Below are 13,505 nucleotides of genomic sequence, written 5' to 3' on the forward strand. Positions count from 1 at the left end.
GTGCGTGTGATTAATGTGTGCCCTTAATATAAATTTAATGTAGTATACTTCAGGGCGCGGAAAAGCTGTTAAGCAGTAACTATTTGTTTAGCGTATGCTTTAATTGTTTAATTACCTTTCGGTACGTTTTGGTGCTATAGTACTTCAACCCACCGTCGAATAGTATCTTTAGGTTCATTCAGACATACATATATTTTTCTTTTAAATTCACTTACCAGTAGGTTTCTTTCTTAGTATAATAGCAAAGTTTCTGAAGAAAAATTAGACTGACAAATACTTTAAATGCAGAGTAGGAATCGTGCCCCATTACATCTCAGAAATTAAGTGAGCCAATATTTCTCTCGGTCCTACAAGATTGAAGATCGAACGACATCGAAATGTACCTAAAAGAACCCTTCACGACAGAGCTCAAGGGTTAAAACGTTTCACAAAAAATATAATCCGTGAAATTTTTCCATGTCGGCCCAAAGGCGAAAATCGCTTTAACATATATTCTAAGTTCTTGTTTGGACGTTTAAAACGGTCACGGCAAATAATCATTTGGCCAAAGAATTGAAAAAATGTTTGAGCGTTTGCCAGATTTCGGTCAGAATTGGAATTATGTCCTTCCAAAACAATTATTCTCAAATTGTTGCACAGAGTATTAGATAGGCAAGGAAACCCACCAGCGAAGTGGCACAGAAAATCTAGACCCAGACACAAAGTACTTGTTTTTTACGCGTTTTATAAACATTCAATTCCCCCTTCCAACACTGTCTCATTTCTTACATTTACAACGGCAAAGTACTCAAAACAAACTTCTATATCCTCAGCAATTCCATTTCAAACTATTTGTTTAATTAAATGAAGTTGTAATGAAAATAATCGATATGCCGAAAAGGTCATAAATCAATTTGTACAAAACTTTCGAGTTCAGTTTTTGGTTTTTGAATTGTTGAGGCGCTTGTCTACAATATACAAAAACAACTTAAATGCATGCTTAACAATGTTTATATTGCAATTTAATTAATGAAAGGCATGCATGTAAAGGGATTCATAGACAGGCACACAACCAAATAACCGAACGAGCTGACAGACAATCTGAGACTGAGAGTGGCGCATGAGCTACGTAATTCGAATTACCCCTGCCCTACCCAATTACGACTTTATGTATATGCGACAATGAAAATTCAATTAATCAGAATTTGTAATACAGAAGAAAAAGTGAGGACAAGGGGAGGCGGGGGCAAGGCACTCTACTCGTACACAAGTTCTTGCATTTATGTAAATGCATTGCCGCGAACTAAGTTGTACATTTCCGCGAGGTAATTCCACTTGTAAGCCTACTTCCGCTTTGCATAACATTTTGATTTTCATTTACTTTCATTTCAATTTTTTGTTGCTTATTTGTTTCTACTTTTTCCCTTTTATTCATTTGTTTTGTGCGCAATGAAAGTGCTTGTGATTGGAGTGTAATTTGTGTTTAGTATTGCGCCTAAAAGCATGCACTCACATATCGTGCACAGAGCAAACAACAAAATAAATAAATCCTATACAAGTGCAAGTGTTAAACGATGAAGAAGAAATGACTATAACAATAAAATACAGTAGCGGGGGGTAACCAGCGATAAAACTAGCAAACTTAAGTTCGGTTTGTGCCAGGAATAAGTTCAATGGTGCGTATTTTCAGGCGCAAAAGTGTTGAGTGCGAACAAGAAAAATGGCATAGAATTTATTAAACAAGCTAGATATACATATTTATTTATGTACGTGGAAGAAAAGTTGTGGGAGGGGGTATATTATGCATACAAGCTTAAGAAGAAACACAAGTGAATGCCAATGTTAGTAATACAGTTGTTGAGGTTATGTTTATAGTCGATATATCATTTATCATGTGCCGTAAATTGCAGTAAAGATAAATGGTTTTTAGGGTGTGAGGTGAGTGGAAAAGTTACGAAGTTAAATGAGAAGATGACTCTGTGTTCATTTAAAATAATAAAGTAAAATAAATTGCAGTAAAAATAAGAGAATACGAGAAGGTACTGTTATCACAGGGGAACTGTAAACCTATAGAAGAGGTCATTTAGTATAATTTTTGGGTACAACGAACAGCATCATACTTCGGATGATTAAAAATAAAATATTTTACAAACATATGCGCCTAAACATTGCAATTAGGGTGCTCTAAAATCAAAATCCTTGCACAGCGAACGTGAAAAGACTGGGAGAAAAAAAGAGTACAAATGTTTTAATCATCCTCGTATTGATCTATTGTTTCTTACAAAGTTATATTACCTATCACATCGAAGATAGTGGGTCCAATTCACGGTCAAAGCAACGTCGAAAATTTAGAAAAAAGTTTTCCTAAGAGGGGTCGCTTCTTGGCAGTGATTTGGCAAACAATCCAAGTTTATTTTCGCAATGAAAAGCATCTCAGTGAAAATTCATCTGCCTTGCAGATGCCGTTCGGAGTCGGTATAAAACATGTAGGTCCCGTCCCGCCAATTTGTGGGAAAAAATAAAAGTAGCACGAGGCAAATTGGAAGAGAAGCTCGGCCTAAAATCTCTACGTAAGTTATCGCGCCTTGCATTTATTTATTTATATGAATTAAACTGACATACCAGCAATGGCCGTTTGCAGAGAAAATGAGAGTTAGGTTGGAACAGCCGGTCCATGAGTATCTCATATAGACTGATGGAGTCTATAGTGTTGCCACTAGTTTGCTCAACGACCACACTGAAAACCAGATCTAATGTTATAAAATAACTAATAATAAATCAATAAAAAGCAAATTAAATAAGGCATAGAAATTTTGTTGCATACTTCAAGGCTGAAAATTTGTTTGTTATTTCCACATTCTTTGTAGAAATACTTTCTCCGAAGCGGCATCTACTGAAATTTCCCGTTAAGTGATTTGCTACATCATTTTCGCCTTCAAGCTAACTCTAAACTGTCACTTTATGCAAACTTTCTACACTAAAATTTGCCCAGCACCCCGTTCAGGGTGTACCTAAGTACATACACTATATATAGGCTTCGCATACGCTAACCGGTTTAAAGCAAAATTAGCCACAACAACATTACCTATTACCACAAAACCAGTAATTTTATGTTTTCAAGTACATTTCACATGGTATAATAGTATGTTCAAATAAATACCGACAGTCAACGCATGCCAGTAAGGTATAATACAGTTTATCGCGATTTCAGAAAACCACTAACCCCCATGCACGTGCTGAGTGTAAGCCAGTACATACTTTTAGGCGCATAGACATTGTTTGCCATAAGCCATAATACCACATGCAAATCAGATTAACAAATACAGAATGCAAAAAGTGCAAAGGGAGATGGTGCAGAGCGAAGGAAGGTAAAAACAAGTGGATGTACACCCAGCCTGAAATTTAACGATTTTCTGGTCAGGCTGTGCTTACGGTAACGAAATTAGTTTCCACGATAACTCGTTTTTGACACCCCAACTCTTTTACGGAATAGGTCCTTTTTTCATGCGCCATTAAACCTTCTGCCATGACTAGATCAAGGTTCATAGGAAAGCGCTCGCTGCGTCATATACGACTCGAAATCACAGTCTTTGATGCATTTAATGCAAAAAATGTAGGCTGGGTAAAAAAAAAATTTACAATTGTACATTCTGCAGCTAAAATTCCTCAAAACTACTCTCAATTTTTTTGTCAGTTATTTAACAGTCAGTTCTTTGGAATGTTATTTAATTTTAGAACGGAAGGTATGTTCGGATCCCATTTTTTTTTAAATTGCAATCTTACAGAAATTTAAAAAATTTATGAAAATGAACAAGTCCTTAAAATAGTAAAAAATAAACAAATTGGCAAAATTTGACGTGTGAGCCGACAAACCTCGGTTGATAATGATATACTACCACGCTACTACTAGTTAGTTGTACTATGTATATACCTACATAATTTCTCACAGTGCGATCGAACGAATCTTAATAGAAACAGTGCCAACAGAAAATCAAAGTGGGTGTTATTTTCCCTTTCAGCATTTTTATCAAATGCATGCATATTCCCAGGAACTAAAATCTGCAGCAAAAAAAAAAAAACAACAACAAAATAAGCAGAGTGCCAGTATGAAGCTCGATGTAAACACGTCGAGTGCCACACAATCGCCGATATTGGCCTTGTTAGGTGTGGCCAGTAGCAAATGTAAATTTACCAAATAATAAGCAGATACCAAATACGGTTATCAGCAGGGGACTGAATGGAGCCACCAATGAATCCAAGCTGGAAATTCAATTCCACCGCAGTGTACCAATTGCAATTCTAAGTTAAATAAACAAAGCTGGCATGGATGAGAGGTTATCTCCACAAAAAAAGGATATGTAGCAGGATGTGACAGCAAAAATTAAATAACAATCGGTTTATTTTGCAAGGGGTGAAAGGAGTGAACAAGGCAATGTATGAGCTAAGTGAACATTTATAGTAGCTTGCAAAGTGCACATATTTTAGGTACATTTTTAAAGTTTTTATTGTTGTTGCTATTGTTTAATGAATGTATGCATTTAATATTTGAAATTGTCGCGCTCAAATGGAGACAGACATCGAAAATTGCTATATTTTTGCATTTGTTGCTTTCATTAACATTTATTTATGTAGCTGAAGCGAATGTACAATGAAATAAATAAATAAATATTTGTTTAGAATTTTACACGCAGTTTTGGCAAAATGTACATTTTGGAAAAAGTTTTAATTGGGCCATAAACCAAATAGATGATTTAGAGTATCACTTTTACATATTATTCATTTAATGTCGTGCTAATGTCGTATTTAGTGGTAGACCGCCTAAAAGCAGACAACAATTAATTTGTGGTCAATTTGATTATCGACCGAATGATGTTATTACATTGGTATGTATTTGTGTGTATTACCTGCAAATACTGCCGGGCGTGGTATACATACATATATGTGAATAATTGAAGTGGGACATACCTGTAATGAAAGTAGAAATAAAGAAATGATTAGGTTGATATCGAATTAAGTGCTATAAATTTTATGTTAAAAATAAACGAAAAATAGAGAATAGACTGGGACTTCACATAGTTAGTAGATGTTAAAAGTTTTACGCAAGGATTCTAAATCTATCTTAGAGATCGCATACTTATGTATGTATATACCAGACCTTAGATGGCCTGCGAACTATGAAAGTCACATGCGGGGCAGCGCAAGGATCAATCCTTGTTGGTAGCTTCGATGAAATGTTCAGTCTTGAACTCCTGATCAAAAATTCTTAGTCGAATACATTGCGGCAGTCATTACCGTCTGAAACAAAGAAGAGGTACACAGAAATTTGAATTAGGCGAGAACTCGCGAGGGTTTAGTTGCAGAAGTTGACTTCGAAACTTTTTTTTTGCAAATATAGCCTTAAAGAAATATGCTGAGAAAAAATGCTGAGCGGCCCAAAGGAGTGTTAAGTAATCAGCAGCTTCGTAGAAGCTACTTTCCATTTCTTTTATCCATACCCACAAAAAAAAAAAGGTTACATTGATAGCGCAGCAAAAGATGATAGCAAACACCATAGCTCGGTTCAGTCCCCCTCTTACTTCATAGTGCGGCGTTAACTGCGTTAAAACAGTTTCAGAAACTGTGAATTTGAAAGCACAATATGGCCGCCACTGCAATAGGCTCAAAATATGTGCTATAATATACTCAATTAAGTCTTCACTGTAAAGCATCGCCATTGATTTCATTTATCATTTCAGCTCCTGCTTTTCATTTTATATTATTTCTTACGTCGAATATGTTTCTTAAAGCAAAACTTAAATATAGACATGCAATTTCTAGTTACTATCACCAAGTATCAAAATAAGGTAGCTGGTAATCAGTCACATCAGCGCTAACGTCAAGAAAACACTGAAAGATTATTGTAAAATCTTGAGGTTCATTGTACTGGTGTGGTAAGAGTTAGCAAAACGCGTCCGCGAATGAAAGAATTATTACAAAATTTTTGAATGAACTTAGTTTTCTTTTCATAAACATAGTTGGCAAGCGTCTAAAACAAGCAAAGTTGTTAAGTGTAGGAATTTGTGCATTTAATAGAAAAATATTAAATAAATAAATCAACTGGTCGCCAAATAAAATCATAGAAATATGGCAACCATGTTCAGACTGTAACCTTTCCACTCTTCGTAATTTCATAAAAACTTTTAGGCGGTTAAAGCTGCAGACATTGGTGCTTTATCGGTAATCGTATCAGTAACCTTATAACAGCTGATTCGACCAACCTTATGAGAATCAATGCAATCGATTATTGGTGCCGCTAAGGTCGTAACCGTATCGTAGCCAACCAATTGGTTTTTGGTTTACCGTCGTAACGATAAACAGCTGATTACGTTAGGGATACGACTACAGCGATACGACATACGGCACCAATGACTCCCGCTTAAAAAACATTCCGCAACTTACATCGTACACATTAACACAAATACAATGCTATATATACAAGCTTCAACGACATTTAATTTACCTGACCAGACTTAAAAATAATTTCACAAACAGCTGAGTGCACATGAATACGTGTTAATCGTTTGTGACGTATATGCCGGCAGATTGCCACCAAAAAACAAAATATAATATTCTGCCATTTACCAGTCCTGGCATTGTAAACTGCGGTCAGTCAAATTTGATCAGCACCTTTGATGGCTTATGTGCGCTGTAATTTTTCGCTTGAAATGAATTTTTATTGCATAAGCACAGGCGCAATCGCCCCTGGCCATGCATAATCAAAACAAGCTATCATTCATTCAATATTATTACATATGTGCGTATGTGTGTGTACATATGTATATATATTATTTTTATTTTCATTAATCCCCAATGCTACAGTTTTAATTATTTGCACAGAAATAAACGCATAATCGGATTGAATTGAAATTGATTTAGCGCGACATGTTTATATATACGTGTGACATATGCATAAATGTAGCATACATATTGGCGCCGTATAAATGTTTAACGAGTTGTTTTTTAGGTAAAATGTTGTGCGTTTCATTGGCGAATTTAATTTAATGCTGAGATTATTATGTTTTAAATTCAATTTAAAGTTATTAAATTGTCTAATTGAAAATTATAACAGCCAACTTATTATTAAGTGTATGGAGTGTAGATCACACTCATGGATAACAAATTCACATCTAATAATAATAGTAATAATAACATAGCGCGATATACCGCTGAGCTAAGTAAAGCCGACCTTCGTTTCCAATTTAATTTGTTATGCTTTTTCGGGTTTTCTACAAATTGGCGTATTCAGAAAGCTGAAACTGTGTAACTGAAAATTTTACAATATTTTTCCAGATTGAAAAAGAGCTCCTAAATGTATGCTATAATATTTTTAAATAAGCTAAGGTAATATTTCAAAATGCCGTAGGAGCTTTAACAAGAAAGGCAATGAGAAGATATAAAAGTTAGAGCCCCTTCCCTGTGACTGTTCGGATTTCAACAAAACAAGATGCAGCTTTAAAACATTTTTGAGCCCATTAAGCTAGCTTTTGGAGGTCGTACTTAATTTGGTTTTCTAGCATATATATAATACTTCTATATCAATACCTTCCTATCTTCCTAATGTGCAAATTTTCTGTCAATCATTATTTGCTGAAACTGTGCAAATGTATGTTCTGCGCATGCGCGGGCTTTGTTAGTGTTAGTGAATTGTAGTAGCGTGTGTAAAAAAAGTATTAAAGGGATCACAACGGGTCACTATCCCCTTTACCCAACTTCTGCATACTAATTTTTATAAAATCTCAGTTTAGTCGATTAAACAATGAAAAGGCCAACAAATACAAAATACAATAAAAGGCTTGATGTATTTATTATTTGAACATTGGCTGCAGCCATACAAAGTATATTATTTACATAAATAGGAAAAAAAACAAGGCGAAGAATTTATATTTTTGAAACGAAAAAAATTCAAATATACATGTATAAAAAAATACTTATACATACATACATCCCAACAAGCATTTCTTTAAACGTTTTCAAAAATAATTTAATATGAATTAGCTTGAACAAACGAGTTTTGCAAAATTTTACTTATTTTGAGTTTTTTAATGAAGTAAATTTTTGATGAAGTAAACAAAATATGAGTACTGGGCTGGCTGCTATTGGTGTTGAAATAATATCAAGTTTGTAAATTTTTTTTTTAACATACTCTTTTTCGTGAGAAATACGTAGTTGTCAGTTGGCATTATTTGCTTTTTTTGGCGCTTTTTGGTCACTAAGGGCTCATTTATATACGTATATCTGCACACTCAGCACAAATCGGTAATGCTATTCTGCAGAGTTCTTAAAACAATAAAAATTTTATAATACTAATGGAAAACAAAAGCTTACTTTTTCATTTGGAGAACGAAATAGCCTAATGTACCATATTGATAGAAGCAAGACGGCTTGTTGAAATATACTACAGTTCAGTAGTAGTGATATAGAAGTATTACATATATGTTTTCTATTTGGTTACATATTCACCCGATTTTTTGGTAACACACACCACACACTATATGTCGATCCAGCATCAGCTGATTCTGGTTACCTAGACACCGAATTGAATCAAAACTAATGAAGAATTTAGGATTTTGCTAAACAAAACAGAATATAGTAATAATAAAACGTACTTAGGCGACTGGCATTGATTGAACTTGAAATCAATAGTTAATTTAAAGTTTAAAACAGAAAATAAAGGATTATTTTCGACAGTGTTGCCATCTAAATTCCTCTTATTTTTTAAATTTTTGCAAATGCAACATTATTGGGCCTACTGACGGTTAATTCCCAAGTTAATTATGATTCCGTAAGTGAATCGACGTTAACTCGCCCACGACCCAACATGATAATTAGGTCACACGAGAAAAATGTGTTGCAGTATTGAAATCGACTGTTCGCTTTAAAACTACTTAAGTACGAGTATGTCTTCGATTATACTTCTTTACGAACACTCATAATAGAGTTATGAAAAAATAGATGGTATTTCATGAATCCTTGTACCCATAAACGCTTAAAAAGTTTCTTGCACGCCGCGCCGCTTTACCAGAATGTTTTTTAATGTCGTATCAATTTCAATATTTTTCATATACAATCTTAGCTGATATCAGTATACATAACTCTAAGAGCCTATCTTATAAAAGCTTAAAAACGGTTCGAAGAATGTTTTTTTAAATAAAAAAACCACTAATGCAATTTTGTTGCGACTAAAAGTCTATTTAAACCCGATTATTGTTGTTATAGAGATAAAGACACAGCCCGAAGGTGCTGGCGAGTGTTATGGCTGTTGATGGTCCTTTGCTTGATATAGAGCCGGTACGTTCCGGTTACAAGCACCTATAAATTACAAGCCCGACCATTTGAGGAACGATTTAATATAACGACATTGATCCTTCTAGGCCATAACGCCCCAGCCTTCCCCATTCGATGAAGAACTTGAGGTCGCAAGAGCCTCGCCTGCTAAAGATACAGGATTCGCCTTACACTTCGTCGTTGGGCTACAAAACAGCATTATTGGTTTCTTTTTGAAAGTCTTGAAAAGATTTCAAAAATTATTCCAAACGTTTTTGAACTTTTATAAATTAGGTTTATACTATAAGAAAAATATTGAAAGTGAGGTATATTAAAAAAATACTCCGTTAGAGCGGTGCGAATTAATAGCGGGTAGGAATGCTATAAAGAAAATAAAAAAATAAAAAATAAACAAATCCGTAGCAATAACGAAATACATAGAAAGCCTTTGAAGTTTTATTAAATTGCTTATATCATTTAAAGTGAAATCAGGCTTTGCACGTGCCTAAAATTATCAAAGATTTTACGCCGTAACACTTTTTTTCCAAATGTTCACCAAACTACATTTATTTTCAAAAGTGACAATGACTATGAAGTAATAAAATTGGAAATGTAAGAAGAACAAAATAATAATAAAGAACAAGTAAGGAAGGTTAAGTTCGGGTGTAACCGAACATTACATACTCAGTTGAGAGCTATGGTGACAACATACGGGAAAATAACCATGTAGGAAAATGAACCGAGGGAAACCCTGGAATGTGTTTGTATGACATGTGTATCAAATGAAAGGCATTAAAGAGTATTTTATGAGGGAGTGCGCCATAGTTCTATAGGTGGACGCCATTTAGGGATATAGCCATAAGGGTGGATCAGGGTTGACTCTAGAATGCGTTTGTACGATATGGGTATCAAATGAAAGGTATTAATGAGTATTTTAAAAGGGCGTGGACCTAAGTTCTATAGATGGACGCCTTTTCGAGATATCGCCGTAAAGATGGACCAGGGGTGACTCTAGAATGCGTTTGCACAATATGGGCATCAAACGAAAGGTGTTAATGAGTATTTTAAAAGGGAGTGGGCCTTAGTTCTATAGGTGGACGCCGTTTCGAGATATCGTCATAAAGGTGGACCAGGGGTGACTCTAGAATGCGTTTGTACGATATGGATATCAAATTAAAGGTATTAATGAGTATTTTAAAAGGGAGTAATCCTTAGTTCCATAGGTGGACGCCGTTTCGAGATATCGCCATAAAGGTGGACCAGGGGTGACCCTAGAATTTGTTTGTACAATATGGGTATCAAAAGAAAGGTGTTAATGAGTATTTTAAAAGGGAGTAATCCTTAGTTCCATAGGTGGACGCCGTTTCGAGATATCGCCATAAAGGTGGACCAGGGGTGACCCTAGAATTTGTTTGTACAATATGGGCATCAAACGAATGGTGTTAATGAGTATTTTAAAAGGGAGTGGGCCTTAGTTCTATAGGTGGATGCCGTTTCGAAATATCGCCATAAAAGTGGACCAGGGGTGACTCTAGAATGTGTTTGTACGATATGGATATCAAATTAAAGGTATTAATGAGGATTTTAAAAGGGAGTGGTGGTTGTTGTATAGGTGGTCGCCTTTTCGAAATATCGCCATAAAGGTGGACCAGGGGTGACTCTAGAATGCGTTTGTACGATATGGATATCAAATTAAAGGTATTAATGAGTATTTTAAAAGGGAGTAATCCTTAGTTCCATAGGTGGACGCCGTTTCGAGATATCGCCATAAAGGTGGACCAGGGGTGACCCTAGAATTTGTTTGTACAATATGGGTATCAAAAGAAAGGTGTTAATGAGTATTTTAAAAGGGAGTAATCCTTAGTTCCATAGGTGGACGCCGTTTCGAGATATCGCCATAAAGGTGGACCAGGGGTGACCTTAGAATTTGTTTGTACAATATGGGTATCAAAAGAAAGGTGTTAATGAGTATTTTAAAAGGGTGTGGCGCTTAGTTCTATAGGTGGACACCTTTTCGGAATATCGCCACAAAGGTGGACCAGGGGTGACTCTAGAATGTGTTTGTACGATATGGGTATCAAATTAAAGGTATTAATGAGGGTTTTAAAAGGGAGTGGTGGTTGTTGTATAGGTGGTCGCATTTTCGAGATATCGCCATAAAGGTGGACCAGGGGTGACCCTAGAATTTGTTTGTACAATATGGGTATCAAAAGAAAGGTGTTAATGAGTATTTTAAAAGGGAGTAATCCTTAGTTCCATAGGTGGACGCCGTTTCGAGATATCGCCATAAAGGTGGACCAGGGGTGACCTTAGAATTTGTTTGTACAATATGGGTATCAAAAGAAAGGTGTTAATGAGTATTTTAAAAGGGTGTGGGGCTTAGTTCTATAGGTGGACACCTTTTCGGAATATCGCCACAAAGGTGGACCAGGGGTGACTCTAGAATGTGTTTGTACGATATGGGTATCAAATTAAAGGTATTAATGAGGGTTTTAAAAGGGAGTGGTGGTTGTTGTATAGGTGGTCGCATTTTCGAGATATCGCCATAAAGGTGGAGCAGGGGTGACCCTAGAATTTGTTTATACAATATGGGTATCGAAAGAAAGGTGTTAATGAGTATTTTAAAAGGGTGTGGGGCTTAGTTCTATAGGTGGACGCCTTTTCGAGATATCGCCATAAAGGTGGACCAGGGGTGACTCTAGAATGAGTTTGTACGATATGGGTATCAAATTAAAGGTATTAATGAGAGTTTTAAAAGGGAGTGGTGGTAGTTGTATATGTGAAGGAGTTTTCCAGATATCGACCAAAATGTGGACTAGGGTGACCCAGAACATTATCGGTTGGATACCGCTAATTTATTTATATATGTAATACCTGGCAAAATTTTAAGGGTGTTTTATTTTGCCCTGCAGAACTTTTTCATTTTCTTCTACTTAATATGGTAGGTGTCACAACCATTTTATAAAGTTTTTTCTAAAGTTATATTTCGCGTCAATAAAACAATCCAATTACCTTACCATGTTTCATCCCTTTTTTCGTATTTGGTATAGAATTATGTCATTTTTTTAATTTTTCGCAATTTTCGATATCGAAAAAGTGGGCGTGGTCATAGTCGGATTTCGTTCATTTTTCATACCAAGGTAAAGTGGGTTCAGGTAAGTACGTGAACTGAGTTTAGTAAAGATATATCGATTTTTGCTCAAGTTATCGTGTTAACGGCCATGCGGAAGGACAGACGGACGACTGTGTATAAAAACTGGGCGTGGCATCAACCGATTTCGCCCATTTTCACAGAAACCAGTTAACGCCATAAAATCTATGCCCCTACCAAATTTCAAAAGGATTGGTTAATTTTTGTTCGATTTATGGCATTAAAAGTATCCTAGACAAATCAAATGAAAAAGGGCGGAGCCACGCCCATTTTTAAATTTTCTTTTATTTTTGTATTTTGTTGCACCATATCATTACTGGAGTTGAATCTTGACATAATTTACTTATATACTGTAAAGATATTAAATTTTTCGTTAAAATTTTACTTTAAAAAAATTTTTTTTTAAAAGTGGGCGTGGCCCTTCTCCGATTTTGCTAATTTTTATTAAGCGTATATACAGTAATAGGAGTAACGTTTCTGCCAAATTTCATCATGATATCTTCAACGACTGCCAAATTACAGCTTGCAAAAGTTTTAAATTACCTTCTTTAAAAAGTGGGCGGTGCCACGCCCAATGTCCAAAATTTTACTAATTTTATATTTTGCGTCATAAGTTCAACTCATCTACCAAGTTTCGTCGTTTTGTCTGTCTTTTGTAATGAATTATCGCACTTTTTCGATGTTTCGAAATTTTCGATATCGAAAAAGTGGGCGTGGTTATAGTCCGATATCGTTCATTTTAAATAGCGATCTGAGATGAGTGCTCAGGAATCTACATACCAAATTTCATCAAGATACCTCAAAATTTACTCAAGTTATCGTGTTAACGGACGGACGGACGGACGGACATGGCTCAATCAAATTTTTTTTCGATCCTGATTATTTTGATATATGGAAGTCTATATCTATCTCGATTCCTTTATATATGTACAACCAACCGTTATCCAATCAAACTTAATATACTCTGTGAGCTCTGCTCAACTGAGTATAAAAACATTTTAAACCCCGTTGTATTGTAAAACTTTGTCAACTTCATGTCCTTCTAAATACCATACATTTGTTATTCATTGAA

General features: G+C 35.3%; 1 protein-coding gene across 4 annotated transcripts in view; it reads right to left on the minus strand.

Annotated features, from left to right (window-relative positions):
• LOC137239114 (centaurin-gamma-1A-like) overlaps window positions 1–13,505 on the minus strand; it is a 455,958-nt gene that overhangs the window by 337,495 nt on the left and 104,958 nt on the right. For 3 of the 4 annotated variants that reach the window (XM_067764049.1, XM_067764053.1, XM_067764050.1), the window contains one exon: window positions 4,865–4,944. The exons of the other annotated variant lie outside the window; for it this stretch is intronic. In XM_067764049.1, the coding sequence (XP_067620150.1) occupies window positions 4,880–4,944 (65 nt within the window). In that variant the 3' untranslated portion in view covers window positions 4,865–4,879. Of the gene's footprint in view, window positions 1–4,864; window positions 4,945–13,505 lie in introns of those variants that run through there. 4 annotated transcript variants of the gene reach the window in all.

Source organism: Eurosta solidaginis, chromosome 2 (assembly GCF_040869045.1).
Source record: "Eurosta solidaginis isolate ZX-2024a chromosome 2, ASM4086904v1, whole genome shotgun sequence".
NCBI classification, from domain to species: domain Eukaryota; kingdom Metazoa; phylum Arthropoda; class Insecta; order Diptera; family Tephritidae; genus Eurosta; species Eurosta solidaginis.